The sequence below is a fragment of the Psammomys obesus genome, unplaced genomic scaffold (assembly GCF_907164565.1).
Source record: "Psammomys obesus unplaced genomic scaffold, mPsaObe1.curated_primary_1811, whole genome shotgun sequence".
Lineage (NCBI taxonomy): Eukaryota > Metazoa > Chordata > Mammalia > Rodentia > Muridae > Psammomys > Psammomys obesus.
Window position 1 is genome coordinate 33,451,948 of NW_026596073.1, and position 20,500 is coordinate 33,472,447.

Below are 20,500 nucleotides of genomic sequence, written 5' to 3' on the forward strand. Positions count from 1 at the left end.
ATGGAGACTTCTTTAAATGGCCTTTTTTTAACTAGTATGTTACTTTACAATGAAATGTCACAGGGTCATTTCTTTCCCTGAGAGTTACATAATTGATACAGAGCTGGCCTTCAAATTACAAGATTTGGAATGCGAAGACCACAAGATGGAGACTTGCAAAAAGCTAGTTAAAGACTCTTTTTAAAACAACATTTGGTATTTTGAGAAAATAGAATGGAAGCACTTTTTGGACATGGTTTAAATTTATTAAATCTATATCACAGAAGATGTTAATTCATGTTTGACTTAATTTCTAAAAATAAATAATAAAATTATAATGAAATGCTTTGTAGCTATTTTCACAGTGAAAATTGAAATAAAATTAGAATCATTCTTCAGTGTATTAGCAAACATATCCCATAGCATATATTGAATAGCTTCCGTATATTAGGTTACTTCCTAGCAAGTAAAAGCAGTAGGAGTTCACAGTGTGTCATCATCATATCTGTGATAGTGTAAAAGCTGTGAGAACATGGGCCCCATGTAACTATCTCTCATACAGCTGTTTAACAGCCTTCATAGAGGGAACCAAGGAAAGCTAGGCCAGTGTAATACAACAGGAGTTTGGACTTCCTGCTGAAGCAGTTGTAGCCATTGGAACAACTGGAAATTACTCTGAATTCTTCATGGTTTCTATCTAGAAGTTTTAATTTTGCCCAGTTTTAATTTGCCCTGTGAGAAAAGTAGATGCTGCCTGAGTATCAGCAGGAAGTGAGGCTCACCCTGCCCATCTCCATCTTAGGAGTGTCAGCCCACTGCAGGTCCTGCTTGGTGGAGACTCATTGTTTCACTTTTGTTAAAGCTCTGCTTCCTGGAAATAGGCTCTCACTGAAAATGGAAAAATATTAAGCATTTTGTGAATTACCTTATAAATTGGCATTTTACATAATTAAAAATAAAATGTGCCTTACTATATAGATTAATTTGTGGTGTTTAACCCTCCCAGATTTAAGTCAGAGGCTTTATAATCTTATGATACTCTTTTCTTCCTATTGGTACTTCTTTAGTTTTGTATTCTCACTTTGTAAATATAATTAAGTAACTATTTAATAACACCTTCAAAAATGATGGTTCTCTTTTAAGATTCAGGATAAAAGAAATTAAAGACTCTTTGGGGTTCTGGGTGGGGATTAAAGCTTAAAACACTATTTGAAATCAATAATTTCAATTAATTGTGTAGATTTTGGTCTCCTGTACTTTCAAACGTAGCATTTGAAATGCTTGTTGAAGTGTTAACATACCAGGCATAGTTCTGTCCTTGTGTTTGAATAAAACTCTGACTAAAGCTGAAAGGATTCCTGTTTTGTTCTTAAGACAAAGTCTGAATTTTCAGGATGTATGTTGGTTGGAGCATCTGGGAGGCTGATCATCTGTTTCCTTTCTCTCACAGCAGGAAATTCTTTACCATTACCCAGTGTCTGAAGCATCTCAGAAACTCAAGAGCGTGAGGGGCATTTTTCTCACACTCTGCGACATGCTGGAAAGTGTAACTGGGACACAAGTCACTAGGTATTAGTGTTTATTTACCTCTTTCTTCACCTTCTCACCTTCAGCTGTGAAAAAACATGTTCCTGTTTGGAGCAGTGCTCTGCTGAGGGGAGGATAGCTGTGCATTTGTTTCAGCCAAACATTGACTTTATCTAGAGCGTATGTTTTTAATTCAGCTACAGGTCTGGGATTTCCCAGCATCATTTAATTAACACAGTTGGCTGCTGACCCATAGTTATAATTCTTAATGAAAATGTTGTCTTTGAGTTGGCAAAATGGCTCGTGGGTAAAGGCATTTGCTGGCAAGCCTGTCGGCCTGAGGTCAAACCCTGGGACCAGATGGTGGATTGAGAAACAGACTCCTACAAGTTGTCTTCCAGGCTCCACATTCAAGCTGTGGTTGGTACACATGCGCACATGTGCGTACCACATTGCATACACACACACACACAATGTAATTACTTTAAAAGAAGGTTTTCTTTTTTAAACATGGCATTATTATGCATCTTGGACTCCGTGTGTCTTTATTGTGATTATCAAGTCACTAAGCAATATGCTAAATTTTTTACACGGTTAGAAAATACTCTGATTTTACAGTAATGATAGAGAAATGTAGAATGTGCTTTAGGAGCAATGTTCAGAATTCAGTGCCATGTGAAGGTTGTTTAGTGACAAAAAGACAAAAGTCAGAACTCGATTGTTCTGCAGCAGCAGTAGTCAGTGCACAGCAAGTGGCCTTGGGTCCAACTCCAACACTGAGGGAAGGAAAGGAAGGGAGGCAGGAGGGAGAGGAGGAAGAGCTCCTTAGTCTCTGAAAGAACCCACCCCACACTGATTTCTCAGGCCTGACTTTGATGCTGTAGTTAAGTCATGGAATGAAGATCTCAGAGCTTTTGAGTTTTGTTTTTCATAAAATAAATTATTACAGTGTTTCTACTTTAATATCTAAACTTCATAAAAAGGTTTATTTCAAGTTTTAAGAGCTCCCATATACTGATAAGATGTAGAGTTGGATTATCCAGATTTTACCTTTTGTTTTCCCATCTCCTTGTAAAATTACACTTAAAAGTTTTAGATGTGGGATGTGTAAAATAATGGGAAGAATTTACTTGTTTTCCTAGTAAAAGTTAGGCATAAATCTCTGACTTTTTATGTATAGATAAGCTGTTTATATATTTGAAGACAGTAGCATTTGAGACCTCATTTCATACATAAACTTATGTTTATAAAAACAGCTTATTAAACCTCTCCTTATTTATTTGTTTGTTTATTATTTCATTTATTCATTGCAGGGATCAAAACAGAGTATTCATACCTGCAAGTTAAATGCTATATACTGCTGAGCTATGCCCCAGCCTTCCTTTTTATTTATTTATTTTTTTACAGCTTCATTTAGCTATAGTTAATATATCATACAGTATACCCAGGCTTGAAATGTGTACGTAGGAGCTGGAGAGATGGCTCAGAGGTTAAGAGCACTGTCTGCTCTTGCAGAGGACCTGGGTTTGGTTCCCAGCACCCACATGGTGTCTCAAACCATCTGTAACTGCAGTTCCAGGGGATCCAGTTCCCTCTTATGGCCTCTGGGGCACCAGGTGAGCATGTGGTTACATGGAGGCAGAACAGCCATACACATAAAATAAAAACAAGTAAGTCTGTTTTTATTTTATTTTTGGTTTTTCAAGACAGGGTTTCTCTGTATTACCATTCTGGCTGTCTTGGAACTCTCTCTATAGACCAGGTTGGTCTCCAACCCCACCTCTGTCTCCCAAGTGCTGGGATTAAAGATGTGTGCCACCACACCTGGCCAGTTAAGTGTGTTCTTTAAAAAGTGTACAAGTAAATAGTTTCAAGTATATTCATAGATATTGGCCATGATCAATTTCAGAACATTTTTATCACCCTAGAAAGAAACTCTGTGCCCCTGGGCAGCCTGTACGCCACAGCTCAAGCCGCAGGCACCAATGGCTTGCTAGCCTTGCGCGGTAGAGCTTTCTGCAGTAGACATTTCAAATGAATAGAACCATAAGACGAGTGCTCATTTGTTTCGTTGTTGTTGTCGTTTCTGACATTTTTAAATTCTGCGTGTGTGTCGGTGTGCAGGTTTGTGAGCATTAGTGTAGGTGCCTACAGAGGCCAGAAGCATCATCTTCCCCGAAACTGAAGTCATAGGCACCTGGCACACCTGACACGGTCGCTGGGAACAAAACTTGTCCTCTGGAAGAGCAGCAGGTGTTGTTAACTTCCCAGCCAAACCTCTAGCTCATATAGATATGCTTTTTAAAAGAAATTTAAGATTTGTGTGTGTAGGTTCGCTCTTTGTCTTTTTTTGTGTGTAGGATAGATGCCGTTTTACCTAGTAGTTAGATCTCGTCAGTAATGATAAGACATGAGGTAACCATGTGCAAGCAATAAAGACAACTAGGAAAGGCTTTTTGAGAAAGCAATAAATATGTAATGTTTTCTTCAGGGTTCTTTAACAATATGTGTTTCTTGTTGACTATTCATTTTCAAAACTGTAATAATATTAGTATGATATAAAAGAGGCTAATATTTGTATAAAAGTGTTTGTACTTTTAAACTTTAACATAAAAATAATATTCTGTTTAAAAATGTGTTTAATAGTTCATATTTAAAGTGGCACACACTGTGTTCTCTATATTTCCATAGTTGGTTATTATATTTCTTTTGAGAAGTTATCTAATTGTTTGCAGCTGCGTGAAGTATTACTAGGAATACATTGCCCACACATGAAATGGACATGCCAGCAGCTTCTGACTGAAGCGCTCCGTCTGTTGCCATCAGTGTGCACATGCCGTATCCAGGAGTTCCCTTGAGCTCCTATGTGCAGATGACTGAAGTTTCATCACTTGCTTCTATACCCATATCTCAGATTGGGCTGTCATCGTTTAGCTAGAATCACTGTTTTCTTTCCTTTGTAATCTCTTTATGTGATCATGTCCACACATGGGCAATCTCAACGGGTCTATGGAATTAATGAGCTAGGATGGAAAGTCTTGTGAAAATTCTAAACTGTGAGTAGCTACTTAAGCATCAACTAAACATTTCACACATACCCCAGTTTGAGATAGGGTCTCACTATGTAGCCCGGCCGGCCTGGAACTCACTGTTACTCAAACTGGCTTCTAACTCAAAGCAATCCTTCAGCCTTAGCCTCCTGAAAGCCAGGATTGTTGGCATGAAATGATTCTACTTTTGGATGTCTTGGAGGTTTGGAGATAATTCCAAATGTATTTTTGTTGTCACAAAACTCCTTTTCTGTGTGACAATTAGGTATGTGCCAAAAAACTTGCTTATTAAGCAATTCCGTTTTTAAATTATACCATGTGTAACCTTTTAAGGATATTTTTATAACTTCATAATAGTTAAAGATATTCTAACCACATCTTGAATTTATGTTTTCCTTAGCTCGTCCCTCCATTTAAATGGAAAACAAATTCATGTTGCTTACTTGAAAGAATCTGACAAGTTGTTGTTAATTGGCCTGCCTGCTGAAGAGTGAGTTGAGAGCTTTTTGTTTACCTTTAAACATTTCTGAAACTTTAGTAACAAAAAAGTAAAATAATTGTAAAATAATTGTCTCATTACAATTATGCCACTTTTGTCAAAAAGCAGACTGCTTGTGGTGGGTTCATGATCCCAAGGCGCCACACCTGGGAAGTTACCTGTGCCTTTGGGGCTGCCAGTACAGACAACACAGAACTAGCTGGGTGGGGTGTTTTTTTCCGTAAAGACTTCAAAAGAATATGATTTGGATTTCATGCGCCCCCAGCTAGAGAACTTGAAGGTCAAGGCTTAGCCCAGTTATTTTGCCTAGGTGTTCGATTCATTGGGTGAAACAGGGACTCTGCAATGCCTAAGTGACTTCCTACCTCTGGGTGACCATTCACCAGTGGGAAAGTACGTTTTACAGCTTAGCCCACAGCCCACCCGTACACATATATAAGTGTAAAGGCATCTTGCCTCTTTGGGGTCTGTGTCTTCAGATAATGTCACAAATGAGTAACTATATATATTTTTTTAAAGAGTTCCTCTTCCCCAGCTAAGGAACATGATAGAAGATGCTGCTCAAACCCTAAAGTTTATGTATGGTTCTTTAGACAGGTAAGTGTTTCTCTAGAGTCTGTGTCGTGTTGAGTCATGGTTCTGTTTCTTCCTCTGTGCTTGGCAGTGTCTCTTGCTTGAGAAGCAAGGGTTTTTTGTTGTTTATTCTGATTCCTTGTGATAGTCTCCTCATGCTTTCTTTCTTTTAAACTTTTTATTTAACTCAATTATGAATTAACTTTTGAGACAGGATCTTGCTGTGTAGCTGAGGCTGGCCTGCGCCTGTAGCCTGGGATGGTGAGAACTCGTGCTTTTGCTTCCCGAGCCTCCAGGTGCTGGGATTGTGGGTATGAACCTCCACCCCGGCTTTTAGTGAACCCAGGATGCTGTTTCTACATCATATTCTGTAATGTACCATGTGAAAACTCATGCAAACCACTAATTCCTACAGGATATAGTAATTACAACCAGTTCTATATTATGATATTAGTAGCCAGTATATACCAGTAATAGGTTTTCTCCACCAACAAAATAAAGCCAGTTCAAGCCGAATGAGAAGTATAAAAGCAGGTTTATTTGGGATAATTCTCTGGCAGGTTCACTGGTCTCAGAGAATGGTGCCAGGGAAATCGCCATACACACAGGGAGACGGGAGGAGCAGAAAGAAAAAGAAAGAACATGTATTTAGAGAAGAGGAACATGGAAGTTGGGGGGAGAGAGAGAAAGAGAGCATGTGTTTAGAAAAGAGGAGTGCAGGGAGGGAAGGAGAAAGGGAGAAATCCATAGCACGTACATATTTAATGCACCTGGCAGCAGCAGGCGATGATGTAAGCAGTCGTTAAGTTCCTGAGAGCAGCCCAATGGAAACGCCTATATACTAACAGGTTTAGGGTTAGGAGGCCCGGGTTTGAAGTCCAACAACTGGTTCTTTTCTTTAAAGGCAAATATAGCATATTTCTGTGCGACATAGACAAGAGTAAGATTTTAAAGTAAATTTTTGTGTTTTCTTTGTGATTTCACTATCCCAAAATGTTTCTGTATTCAAAAAGAAAATGTAACTTAAAATGTGCATTTAGCTGAGCATGATGGCTCACATCTGTAAACTCAGCATTTTGAGAGTCTGAGGCAGGAGGATTACCATAAGTACAAGGCTAGCCTAGGCTACCTAAGGAGTTTCCAGGCCAGTCTGAGGTATAGATCTTGTCTCAAAAAACAAAATAAACAAACCCAGCACAGTTAGTAGAAATCAGAGACACAGTATCCAATGTTAAGATGCTCTGTGTATCCCTCTGTGTAGTCTCTGTAGAACATGAATATGCATTCCATTTTATGCAAACGCTCTGCCTTTTTTCCGTTTTTTTTTTATTATTCTTTGTCAGTTTCGTAAGTCTGTAGTTATACTCAGTCTTCTTTACTCTGTCACCTCCTCCTACTCCTTTCCTCCCAACAAGACCCCCTCCCACTTTCCTGTCTTTTGTGTGACCCATTGAGTTTATTAGGGTTGCCTGCATGAGCATTAGTAAGAAGTATTTACCCGAGCATGGGCAGCTTATTAGTGCCTACACTACCGAAGAAGCCGTTGTCTGCCAACAGCCCCTCAGGGCCACCTCCCCATCCGCGAGGAAGTGTCTCCAGGCCCGGTCTTACACCGGCCTTGCGCAGATAAGCGCAGAGGTGGCAGGTGCCCGAGCGCAGCGGCCCTGCTGCATCCAGATGTCTCTCTGCTGCACGGCTCTGACTCTCACCCGAGCCCCGGAGGGATGATACAGATGTCCCTATAGGGTCAAGCACTCAACTGTCACTTATTCTTGGCACTTTAGCCTGTTGTAGGTACTTCTTATAATATAATGTGATACATATTTCTTGATGTAAAGGGAAAAAAATTGAGGTAACTACTAATCATCTAAATGAACAAAATTATGACTGGAAAATTTTTTTCTTCAGTGGGATTTCTCCAGGTTCTAGTGCCTCAGGGGCCTATGTTGTTAAAATGATGGGAAATCCCAACCATTCTATTTTACCACTAAGGACTCAGGAGCCAGAGTCCTGGGTTGAAAACCTGCTAGCTCAGAGAGGCAAAGAAAGCACCCAACTGATCTTCTCAGCTCCGGTCCAGATGGAAAAAAAAAAAAAAAACCAAAAAGCTCACTAGTACAACTGACAGCCCAGGAAGAAAAGGCAAAAAACAAAACAAAACAAAACAAAACAAAACAAAACAAAAAAAAAAACACCTAAGGCTGAAGGCTTGCTAGAGTTCAAAGACCAAAAAGCCAGGGAACTGAGGAGCTGAGGAGCTGAAGCCTAAGCTAAAGCCAGAGCTTGAGCTAAAAAGCTCCTTCTTCTTCATGCTGTCTTAAATACACCTCAACTCAAAGTCCCTCCTACTCTTTAATCACTGTCAGCTGGTTTTCTTGCTCTACCTCTTGACCTAGGGTTAACTTTATTAGATCCGGTATACAGAGAGCTCTTGGATTAAAGGTGTGTGCTACAGCTGGGTGAACCATACCACAGTCATCTGTTAACAATAAACAGAAAGTTCTTGGATTACATGTGTGTGTCAGGCTTCAACCAAACCAAACAATAAACAGGGTTTTACAGGTCACAGTTTTGGGGTTCACAATGGGATCAAATATCCTTCAACAGTCCTAAAGTGATACCTCTGCTCTGTACCCCAGAGTATAACCAGTATAGAAAGTGAAAGACAACTTATGCATTTTCCCAAACATGGTGGTGGTATCTCTTTCTGATTTTCTATGGTGAAACTTTATTGTCACTGTGCTCAAAACATCATGGATGAACTTCTGTGATTATCAATCTAGAATGATCATTTTATTTTTCACATTCTCTGCTGGAGGAACCTGGGAGAAGGCACATCCCTCACAAACTTGATTATTTACCTGGAATTTCCAAATGAATGAGATGCACAAAGCTGGTCATCTAAACACAGTGCCTTTCCCCTCTACCAGTATGTTTTTAATGGAGGAGGGGCAAGGAGGTGGTATTAATTGCCCTTTTTAAGTTATGTTAGTGTGACAAACTTTATTGAATTATGCCCTAAGTGAGCTGTTTCCACAAACTGAGATTACCAAAGATGAACTTTCTGTAAGGGATTGCATGCATGTCAACAAACCACTGAAGTTGTTGTGTGGGCCACAGACTAAGTTAAGAGCAGAGGGACCTGTTTCTCTGAATTTCAGCTTCTGTTGAAATGAAAAGTATCTCTATAATAGCAGCAAATTAAAATGACCAACAGTATTATCTGGGTCCCACCTTCCTACCTATCTGATCAGATCTCAAACCACACCCACCCCCTGCCATATACATTGGCAAAATTCCCCCCCCCCCACCCTGAAGTCTTCCCTCCTGCTGGATCTTCTTCAAACAGGGATATCAATGTAAATGGCCTATTTTCAGAGTCTTTCTTGATCATGTACTCTAAAACAGCAAGCTGACTGAGTGCAAAGTTGCATACCCATAGTCTCAGCTCTTTGGAAGGCTGCAGGAACATGTGACCTCACAAGTTCAAGCAGGCCTGGACAATGTCACAAGATCCTCCCTTTAAAATAGAAGTATAAATAAAACACCTGACCATTCACCATCTCCTTGCCTTACTTCATCAGAGCATGTGCTCAACAGTTCATTGTCTTTTGTCTGAATTTATTGCTGTTCTAGCAAAGAGAACAGTGGCTGGAATAAAGTAGGCACTTAAATATTTGCAGGGTGCATCAGTGAATTACTTCAGCATGATGCAAGCCAGCCATTGTGTCATCTTGGGAGTTGTTGTATGGAACAGTTGTGATTAATGCTGGATTGCTTTTGCATGTCTAAAATCACCTTTTCATCTCTCCAGTTCCCTCCCTCTCTCTGTACCCCTTACTGTTTCCTTCCTTCCTTTCTTTTCTCCAATGCTTGTACCCTCAGTTGGAGATAAAATAACTCAGCTCCTTGTTTTATATTTCCTATATACTCTTGTGTAGTGGCTGCTAGGTGATTTGAAGGAGAGTTGGATCACATTAACCCCAGTTTTGACTTGGAGACCAAAATTTAGAGATAGGCCTATTGATTGCTCTTATGGCAGCTGTCTAGTAAGAACATTCAAAGCCAAATCCATTGTACTGCAGAGTTCAGAATCTCTTTATTATCCTCCATTACCTGAAAGACACTAGGAGTTGTAAGTGGTTGGAAGACAGACAGGAAGGAAATGTGTGTATGTCTGTGTGAAGTTGTTAGATCCTGGAGTTACAGCAGTTATGAGCTGCCATGTGGGTGCTGGGAATTGAACCTGAGTCCTCTGGAAGAGCAACCAGTGCTCCTAACCACTGACTATCTCTCCAGCCCCCAGAAAGTATATATCTTAATGCTCCCTTTCAGTCACACTGCAACAGTGACTGTAACTGTGGGGACAGGAGGAAGAGAGAGTCAATGCTGGGGCAGAGCCAGCCCCCTTGAGGCAGTGCAGGCCATGGATCTCTCCACAGGTTGCACTCACTTCAGCTCCCACTTCTCCAGTGCCTTCTGCCAGGTTGAGAACACTCCTCGTTTGGATCATTTCTTCAGCTTGTTCTTTAAGCGAGCTCTTCAGCCTGATAAGTTCTATGTCAGTGCCAGCCCCAGCGCTCAACAGTATGATGCAGCCAGCGCCGTGCTGTTAGACAACCTCCCCGGAGTCCGCTGGCTCACCCTGCCACAGGAACTCAAGGTAACCGGAGGGGTCCTGAGTCAGCATCAGAGCCATCCGCCTCGCTGAGCCGTGAGCTTTCTTGTCTTCTTTTTAAAGTAATTTTTTAAATTTATTGCCTGGGGAAGGCCTGGACTGTGGTGTGTGCAGGTCAGAGTTTCCCCCTTCCACCTCTCTCTAGGTTCCAGAATTGAGCTCACTGGATCTCGTCTCCCTTTCTGGTGTGTGTGTGTGTGTGTGTGTGTGTGTGTGTATTGGGGGGGGGGAGGTATTTGTTTCAGGATTATTGGTGACAACTGAGGAAGCTGTTGAAGTAGGAGATCCAGTGACATAAACCTCAACAAATGATTCTTTAAAAATAGAAATTGGTTCTCTCATCATATTTTATATTTAAGCTTTCCAAGCTCAGAATTTCTTTCAGAAATCTAAGCTGTATGTCTTACTTGGCAATTTTGTGAGTTGATTTTATAAAACAAGGTCAGTCTTTGTTTCTGTCCAGATGAAAGGTGGGTTTCTTCTTGGACAGCAAAGCAGCTGTGGAATGCTACTTCATTTGGTGCTAGTAAAAGACTGTGACTAGACAAATGTTTTGGCGGTCTGCATTAACCAACATTATTCGTAAGAATACAAGATCCACTGAAAGCAAAATAATTCTTCTGTTTTGTTTTGATCCTGGGGGTTGAAGCCCCAGCCTCTTGCATCTGAAAAACATGTTCTGCCACAGACCCACATTCCAGTTGCTTTCCATGAACATGTGTTTGGCTTTTGGCTTGTCTAATATATAGCTCACCCGCCTAGGGCTTGACAATGGTTAGGTGTTTTTAGTATGACTTCGTGACTGTCCATCACATGTAACTTTACACAACTGACAAGATCACTTCAGAAACCGTTAGTGTGGCCTAGCATGTAATTCCTTTACTTATAGCATTTTCTCATTTTTCTCAGTGACATCGTATGACCACTTCTCAAGGGTCATGAAAAAAACCAGACACTGTTACTAGAAAAGTACTCTCCATGAAGCCCTTCAGCACATAGCTAAGTGACTGGCAGCTGACTACTGATCATGTCAGTAGCTATGGCAAGATGGGAAGGCACTCAACTGTGGGATGGGGAAAGTGGTATTGCTCACTGCAGCTGCACTTACAGTTGGGGAATCTCTGTTACATGTTTCTTAGTTGAAGCTGGGATATCAGCTCAGGTATGTAGGAAATTTTACCTGATGCTATTTTATTTTGTCCTTGATTCTGTGAACTGCTAGTCTCCGACTGAAATGACCATTTTCTTTCCTTTTTCTTGTCCCAGAACTTTAGCCTAGGAGGCCATGCGTGCTGATCAAATTCTGCCACTGAGCTACATCCCAACCTCATTTTCTTAAATCATATCAAACTAAAAAGTATCAAGCACACCAGTTAGCCTCACTAGTGCTTTCATGAGAAAACAGAGCTTTTTGACATAGCAAGTAACTGGACAATGTTGCCTTTAAGATAGTAGGACCCTGGCTCTGAAGCCTGTCTCACACCCACTGGAAGTCTTTAACCTTAGAGAGGCACAACCCCCCACCCCCAGCCCTTCACAATCAGAAGGTACCATTGAGTGCTGCCTTTCTGGCTAAGAGTCACCCCAGACTCCTGGCCTGCCTCGTAATTGCCTAATTGGAGAAACTCTATCTTCTTTGTGTGATGATAGAGGTAAAAATGTTTTTAGGGGTAATGTGTTTCACTTTCGTTGAATTTCTGGCTTAGATAGTGGACTGGGGCTGGCTCTTTGTAACTTGATAAAGAGGCAGACTCCTCTCCAAAAGCAGAAAGAGAAGAGCTTCAGAAATGTACAAAGGGAATGGTAGAAATACCTGAAGAGATTAGTAAGAGGGGCAAAACCCTAGCAAAGCTTACTAAAAAGAGAAATTAATGAATTGAGAGAGAAGTGGAATGTTACAAATTCCTATGAAATTCAGAAGATAATTAGGCATGTGGAAACCCATATGCCAAGAAACTGGAGAATCTAGAAGAAATCATTAACTTCTTAGACAGAGTATGACCCACCAAAATGACTTTAAGTCAAAGCGATGTAAACACGAGCATAGGAGCTCTGTCTTCTAGTGCCTTCTTCAATTTCTTTCTTTTGTGTGTCCATGTTTTCATTGTATCAGGCTCTCCCCTCCTTAGTTTTGTTCCCATTACCTTTCTTTCTTAGCAGGTTGGTTATTGCTGTACAGAGAGGCTTTGAGCCATCCGTCTTCATTTTCCATCCTACTGCTTTGCTACAAGTGGCTTATCATTTTTTAAGCACTTTCTGGTAAGATCATTGGGGTCTTTTAAAGTACAGAATCATGTCACTTCCAGATATGAATGCTCAGCTGCTTTCTTTCCCATGTGTATACCTTTGATTTCTTTCTCTTGTCTTGTCTCTCTAGCTAAGACTTTGCACACCACAATGAATAAGAGTGGTATGAACGGGCACTCTTGCCTCATTCCACTCTTAGTCTAATGTCGGCAGTAAGTTTGCTGTTTGCAGTTTTTATGTTGTGGAGGTATGTCCTTCTCTTCCCAATTGCTCCAGTGTTATCATCCGGAAAGGATGCTGAACTTCATCAAAGGTCCTTTCTGTCACTCATTCCACTCATGTGATGGATTTCACTTCCTTGTTTGTATGTTAAACTGACCTTGAACTCCCGGAATGAAAGCAGTTTGGTCACGGTGTGCTCTTAGTGCGTTACTTTTGGACACGGGTGACAGAGAGTGTTGGTGGAGGTAGAAGACAGCTTGTGGGAGCCACTTCTTTTTCTCCTGCATGCAGGTTCTAGAGATTGAACTTGGGTCCTCAGGCTTGGTAGCAAGTACCTTTCCCTCCTGAGCCATATTGGCAGACCTTCGTGGAATTTTGTTGAGAAATTTTACATCTGTGTTAGTTATAGAGGTTGATCTGGAAATTCCCTCATGGTTGCGATAGAGCCAGCACTTGTCTAGCATGTCGAGGGCCTAGGTTTGTCCCTAGCACTGAAAAAAAAAAAATAGTTTGGAATTTCTCTTTAGGATTCTTCTTTTCACCTGTGTGTAGTTATGAATAGTTGTATTAACAATGATCATATTCCAAAATGAAGAGAAATGATGGTCATACTTGGTGTGGTTTCTCTTTGCTGCCATTGTTCTGCATTCATCTCTGCCTTCTGTTTGCTTTCTGCCATTTGTACCTATAATTTTTCATACAGTTTTTGCTTAGTTCACAGTACACCTTTACTTCTATCCCATCGACACTAAATAATACTGCGCTAGGGGTCCTGACCTCGGCCACATCCCGTCTACAGCCCTGCCCTCAAAGGCCTTCTTCATTTCTGCCACAGTGCGCTTCAGTTCAGCAGTGCGCTTTCTGTGGCTCGTCCTTAGGAACTCCATCTCAGCTTACCTTGTCTTCTCTTCTTACATGGTGTCTCAGTCATTTTATCTTAAATTTTCTGCCGTTAATTTCTACATCTTAGCCATAGCTAGTCTCAGCCACATCTTAGCAGACACATTCTATCCTAAATATGTGGGTTTGCTGTTTGATGTTGGTAGTTGGGCATGTTGGACACGGGAAAGGACCACTAGAATTAGGCGTGGCTAATGAGGTGGTGGTGTGTTAGGAGGGGAAGCATTCTTGGTCTGTGGCTAGGGCTCAACCTTAAAGTGAGCTGATAGATTGGTGAAATGTAGACCTTGGCATCGTTTGTCAGGTTTCCTCTCCCCTCTTTGCTGGGACTGGCTGGCTAGCTAGCGTGAGCTGGGGTTGAGCACTTCCCTCCTCTCACACAGGAGATTACGTGGTCCTCTACTGTGCTGAGGAAAGCTATTGCTGACTCTGCTTAATCCCAGGTCCACCACATCCCACGGGGCTGTTTTGTACTTAACTACTTTCTCCATGGGGCAGGCCATGTTAAGGAAAGACCAGTGCGCTAGAGCGTGGTTCAATGGTTCCCTTTCCTTCCTAGTGTCAAAGTTGGGAGGGCATATACTATGGCAACCTGGTTAGGCGCCTATGGGGAAAACTTACAAAAGGTTGGGGGACCCAACAGCCTGGGTTTCCATGGAGTTTTCAGCACATGGAGCCTCTGGCAGCTTGCCAACTACAGTGCAGGTTCTCCTGTGCTGGCCCTGGCTGTGATGGTGGTTTCTGCTCCTGGTGGTTGCTGTAGCTGTGAGTGCCTGACTGCATCTGTCTGTCTGTCTGTCCGTCTGCCTGACTGTCTGTCTGTCTGTCACTTGGCTCTTGAGAATAGCAGTTTGCTGTGTTCTTGCCCTTCTTCCAGACATAGAGGAGTTGACTTCCTATTCTGTTCAGCTTTGTCTTGTCTAGGCTGAATACTTACCTCACACTTTCTGCACGTGTAAGCAGAAACCAGAATCCCCAAAGCTTTTGCTTTACCAAAAGGCTCAAAGAATGTTTTTTTTTCTTTTCTTTGAGACTTTTCACTGTCTTAGAATAGTAGCTTTTATTATCTTCTAATGAAATTATTTTCTAATGAAAATAGTGAAAAGTAGATGTGAGCTTGAAGTTGGCAAATGTTCAGTAGAATTATTTGGTTTTTTTTTTATTTGTAAATAACTTACTTTGCTTTGTGTTTAGTATCTGGTTTTCTTTCCCAGGTGTTTGAGAACTTTTTCAGTCCTGCTTTCCTCAGGCATACTTTCCTCAGGCATACCGGCTTTGTTAAAGTAACAATATTTTACCTTTTTCTACAGGAACAGTTAGTTATATTAGTCTCGTATCAGCCCAGAGACCAAGTAGAGAAAAATTCACAGAACAGTCCGAGATCAAAAATTACAAGTATTTAGTCTCTTTGTCTGACAGTTCTTCACTAGGTAAAGCATTCTCCCCAAACGAGAGAACACAATGTATTTGCTAGATGCTGAAAAATGTGTGCCACAAATGAGTAATGAGTCATACTGTGTGAAAATCGTGAAAAGGCATGACTAATGTCTCAGGAGCTTTTGTTGTCTCAATACAACCCAGTGTGAGACAGCCCTGTGGAAAATGCCTCAGCCTTTAAGGGAAAAAAAGAGGCGGGGGGGGGGATACAGGGGAGTCCTTATTTATATATAGTGTGTATGCTACATAGTTAGGAAACTCTTTTTGTATGTATACACATGCATTACAGGTAAATTTTAGTCTGTTTTTAAACTGTGGATGCTTTAAGGAAAAGTTCCAGCAATCTCCATGGAAACAAAAGCCAAATCCTATGTAAAAGATTTTTGTCTAATAACTCTGTAGGGAAGTTCAGCCGTGCCAGATCCCAGGAGAACTCTTGCCTCGGTGTTTTAATCTGAATAACGATTGACAGCGCTTTATTCAAAACATTGTTTCCAGGAGAGAGATGAGGAAGAATGTTGGTATTTTCCAAGAATCAAAAATACTGAGGAAGCAGGAAGACAACCTGAAATAGGCTGGCCATGTTAATAGTGATTTTCCTTTTGCTTTAAGAAGTTTAACAAGTTTAAAAAGTTAACTCAAAAAATAAAGCAGTTTTTATCTCATAAATTGTTTTTGTGTTGATTATAAGGTTTTCAACAATTTGCAGCACCTTTTAATAAAAAAGCACATATGTTAAACAAGTTAATGCTTTATATTTGCAAAGCTTAAAAGTAACATGTTCCATTTTGAGATATTTCTTAAGTAGAGCAATAAGAAGGATACTCGAGCAATCCTTCAGGTAGTTCTGAGCGTTCCTTATTATGTTCACATAGGTGGAACTGGACACAGCGTTGAGTGACCTTGAGGCCGCAGACTTCGAAGAACTGGTAAGAGGAGGGGGTTTCTATGGAAACTGTTAAACTCTCATCAGTCATTCTGAGTGTTTGACAAGTAGACCTATAGCATTCGGCCTCTGTTTTGACACTAGCAAATGTCTACACGCCCCCCAGGCTTTCTATTCAGCTGCAGATACTGGCTGCACAATGTGTGTTCTGAAGTTAAAGCCATGATTAATTAACAAGCACTGGGGCTTTATGAGGGCAGAGATGGAGCCAGTTTGGTGATCTGAGAACACTGTGAGTCTGAACTTAACTTGGACCTGTCAGTGTGGCTTTCACCTTTTTAAAATTTCTGTTTCCTTGGTCCCCCAATGAAGAGACCAGCAGATGTATTGTCAATAAACACTAGATATCATTAGCACTCAAGTCACTGTATAGAAACACAGTTCCCACCAAGTGGAGCTCGGTTCCTCAAAGACATGGAACATTCCAGAAGCTTTCAGAACTAACATAGGTTACATGTGCTGAGGCTAAAACTGTCAGAAGACTACCCATCACACTGAGATGTGGCCAGTATGTTGAAGTCTGTAAGTTCGTAAGTTTCCTTGCTTTGAAAGAATGAGAAACAAGTCATCTTTATGAAAACTGGTGATAAGTTGGGGGGGGGAATCGGACCTTTATGTCACCTTTCTTGTCTAACCGCATACATCAAGATAACCACACAGATAACAGAAAAACCACAGGCAGTACATTGCTGTAATTTGCCCTGGCTTCTTCATCTTTTGCTGTGAGAAAATACTATGACAAAAGCAACTCAAGAGACGGTTTGTTCTGGCACATAAGATCAGGCTGCAGTCCAGCCTGGGGGAGAAGTCCTGGCAGCAGGAGCCTTGTGGGGCTGGTTATATGGTGACCCAGTCAAATGGCAGACAGTAGAGCATGCACACATGCAGTGTTGGCTCCGTTTCTCCATTTTATACAGTCCTGGATCCCTGCAGGGGGAGTGGTCCTGCCCGCCATTACGATGGTCCCCTGTGTCAGTTAAGATACTCAAAATAATGCCCCCAAGCATGCCCAGAGCTTTCCCTCCCACATGACTCTGTTTGTAAGTTGACAATGAACACTATTCACAGTGTGGAGGCATGCAAATCACCTGTGAAATGCCTGGATGAAGCATTAGCTCATCTGTCACCATTAAGTAAAGGGGGTGTCAACTGACTAATCATTCAAATCCAGACTGGGAAACACGGGATAGATTCCCTAACAAATAAATCACAGAAAGACAGAGGGAGGCAGAGGCAAGAGGAGAAAGATCTTGAAAGAGGCTTAACCATGTGAACCAAGTTCAGTCTGCCGTCTTCCAAGGCTTCTCATTCAAATAAGATTTTAAGAAATATCAGTGAAGCAGGACATGGCGGCACACACCTTTAATCCCAGCTCGAAGGAGGCAGAGGGGCAGTTGAATCTCAAGTTAAAGACTGACCTGGGTTACACAGTGAGCCCTGTCTCCAAGTAAATAAATATATAAGTAGACATCTGTGAGATGGTTAAGGAACTATAGTGCTAATGGTTGTGTATTAGACAAAAATAAATCTTAATGGCATTATGGCTTTTTTTATTTCTTTTGTTTTAAAGTACATTCTGGTTTTTGTTTGTTTGTTTTTGTTTTTCGAGACAGGGTTCCTCTGGTAGCTTTGACTGTCCTGAAACTTACCCTGTAGACCAGACTGGCCTCAAACTCAGAGAGAGCCCCTCCCTCTCTACTTCACAAGTGGTGGGATTAAAGGTGTTGTCACTAGGCCCAACCAAGTGCATTCTTTTTTTTTTTAATTAATTTAAATTTTATTTTACATGTATGAGTGTTCCTGAGTATATATATGTGTACCTTGTGCATGTTTGATCCCATAGAGGCCAGAAGAGGGCGTAGCATCCCCTGAAACTGGAGTTGCAGGTGGTTGTGTTCTGCCCATGTGCGCTGAGAACTGAACCTGGGTCCTCTGTAAGACTTAACTGCTGAACCATCTCTCCAGCCTCTTAGGGTACATTCTGAAGTTATTTGCAGAATTATATCTGTGATTGATTGTAAATAATTTAGAAAGAGAGAGAGAAAGAGCAAAGTCTGGGGAAATAAGATGAACTGCACACTCACCTACTCAAATTTGGGTAATAGACGCAAAGGAGCTGATGATACTGTTTTCCTTCATCCAGTTTGCAGCTCCTTCGCCTCAACCTGCTGAGCTCTGGGCTTCCAGGCCTGTGTCACCATGCCCAGCTCCGTTCAGTCCTCTTATTGCTGGGTAGCAGTGCATCATATGAATGCAATACAGTTTCAAAGATACTAAGCTTATTTCTGATTTTCCATGTCTTCTATGTTCAGTATAACATTAGCAGATGCAAGTTACAGGAAGAGAAATATTTCTCTTCATCCTCTCCCACTGGCATCCCAGGCATGATTGTTTTCAGAGCTTGGAACAGATCTTTCGAGACTTCTGTATCCTTCTATTCCTTCACAGACCCCTACATGTGTGGGTATACATAGTGTGTGCAGTTTTACACGTATGGATATACATAGTGTGTGCATGCACACCATTCAGCAAAAACTGGGTGCAGTGGTGCTTTGTTCTGGAACTCGAATTTTCGCTGAGCAGTACATCCTGCAACTTTTATGCCTGCGCTCTTCTAATACCTGTGCTATTCTCCAACACAACATCAAACTTAGCTGATCATCCCTCCATTCCTGAGCATTGCATTATCGCTAACTTCCAAATTTTACTATTGCAAGTGGTGGGGTTAAAGGCGTGTGCCACTACCGCCCAACCAAATACATTCTTTTTTTTTTAATTAATTTAAATTTATTTTATTTTACATGTATGAGTATACCTGTGTATCTTCACTATTGACTCTTACAAAAATGTCTTGATTCACTCAGTCATCTTGTAGATCCCTAGAGAAGGGATTACTCCCATAGTATGTGTGCCCACAAATAGATTGTGCTAATCTGCGCTTTCAGAAGTAGAGCATAGTAATATCGGATATCGTGGATTGGAATAGCAAATGCTGTGTGTTCCATTGTGCCGTAGGAAGTAAACACATCAGCCTTTCACCTGGGTCCTTCAGCATTTGATGTCAATACCATAGCAAGCTGTTTCCAATGATTGTAATCTCCACTTCAACTATTGCAGTTTAAACGGACTATTTTTATCTTATCCATAAAATAAATAAATAAGTACTACATTATAAACCAACTGTGATTTCCCTCCAGTCCGAGGACTACTATGACATGAGACGGCTGTATACAATTTTGGGGTCTTCTCTGTTCTACAAGGTAAGCTGAAGCTTGAAATATTTATCACCATCCAACTGCTATATTCATAAACCTAAAACAAATCTTGGTAGTTCTAGTTCTACCAACCACTCAAGATAATCCTACTTGAGGTAGGATCTTGCTTTGGGGAGTAGCCTGTCTGCTGAGTTCCCTAAGTTGTCAAACTTGATCTGCAGCTTAACCCAGATCAAAAGCATGGACTTCTGCCAAATCTTAGCTTAGTCCCTTTAAAACTACATGATTTTAAGCCTGCTATTGAGGTTTTTACAAAACTCTTAGAAACACGGGATCATTGCTCTGTGCTACTAGCTGACTTTGGCTCTTTGGGATTAAATCCCAGGGTTATTTGGTGTGCAGCCATCTGCCTAAGGATGATGTTGTTGAGATTGCTACCTACTGTCGCCAGTACTGCCTGCTGCCTTTAGCAGCAAAGCAGAGAATTGGTCAGCTGATAATATGGAGAGAAGTGTTCCCACGACATCACCTCCAGCCTCCTACAGGCTCAGACACCGAGGTCTTCCAGGAACCTGAAGGGAGATATTTTTTACTGATTGTTGGGTTGGTGAGTAGGTACTTTTTTCTTGAATTTCATTTTATAACTTTTAACAAGCATGTCTGTTCACGAGTATGAATATACTAATTACTTGTATTCAAGAAAATGTTGTAGGCCTCTCTATTCTCTTTCTTCTGTATCTATTTAATCCTCATGAGGAAATATTAGTAAAATCCAGTGTAGGATTTTAGCAGGGTCTGAAGGTGTGTTATTCCCCTTCCTATAATGGTTTTGTCCTTTGACTTATTTTGGAAAACATGAAACAATATATATTCAAGCCCTGCATGGTGATGATTCCTGTAATTCCAGCACTTGGAGGGGTGGGGCAAGAGGATCGCAAGTTTGAGTTTGAAGGCAGCCTGGACTGTACATAAATCATCTAAAATGATAGTAGTGATAATGGAAGCTATTTCAACGTTACCTTAGGAACTTCTGAAGACTAAGAGAAATGATTGATGGTGAATTGATGCTTTATCAAAATGAAGCACGTAAGATGGTTTTCATTCTGCGTCAAGAAGCTTTGATGATGCTGAAAAGAGAAAGAAGGAGAGATTTTCATAACTCACTGAGTTATGAAATGTTAGCAAATGTTATGAGTTAGCAAATGCCTATATGTCTTTAGTATTCAC

General features: G+C 41.0%; 1 protein-coding gene across 5 annotated transcripts in view; it reads left to right on the forward strand.

Moving 5' to 3' along the window:
• The window catches only part of Intu (inturned planar cell polarity protein), a 60,776-nt gene that overhangs the window by 28,698 nt on the left and 11,578 nt on the right, over positions 1 to 20,500 (forward strand). For 2 of the 5 annotated variants that reach the window (XM_055626101.1, XM_055626105.1), the window contains exons 5-11: positions 1,430 to 1,554; positions 4,957 to 5,046; positions 5,575 to 5,652; positions 10,102 to 10,291; positions 15,988 to 16,041; positions 19,256 to 19,318; positions 19,659 to 19,880. In XM_055626101.1, coding sequence (XP_055482076.1) covers positions 1,430 to 1,554; positions 4,957 to 5,046; positions 5,575 to 5,652; positions 10,102 to 10,291; positions 15,988 to 16,041; positions 19,256 to 19,318; positions 19,659 to 19,880 — 822 coding nt within the window. The remainder of the gene's footprint in view (positions 1 to 1,429; positions 1,555 to 4,956; positions 5,047 to 5,574; positions 5,653 to 10,101; positions 10,292 to 15,987; positions 16,042 to 19,255; positions 19,319 to 19,658; positions 19,881 to 20,500) is intronic. The other 3 variants (XM_055626103.1, XM_055626102.1, XM_055626104.1) reach the window with 3 other exon arrangements.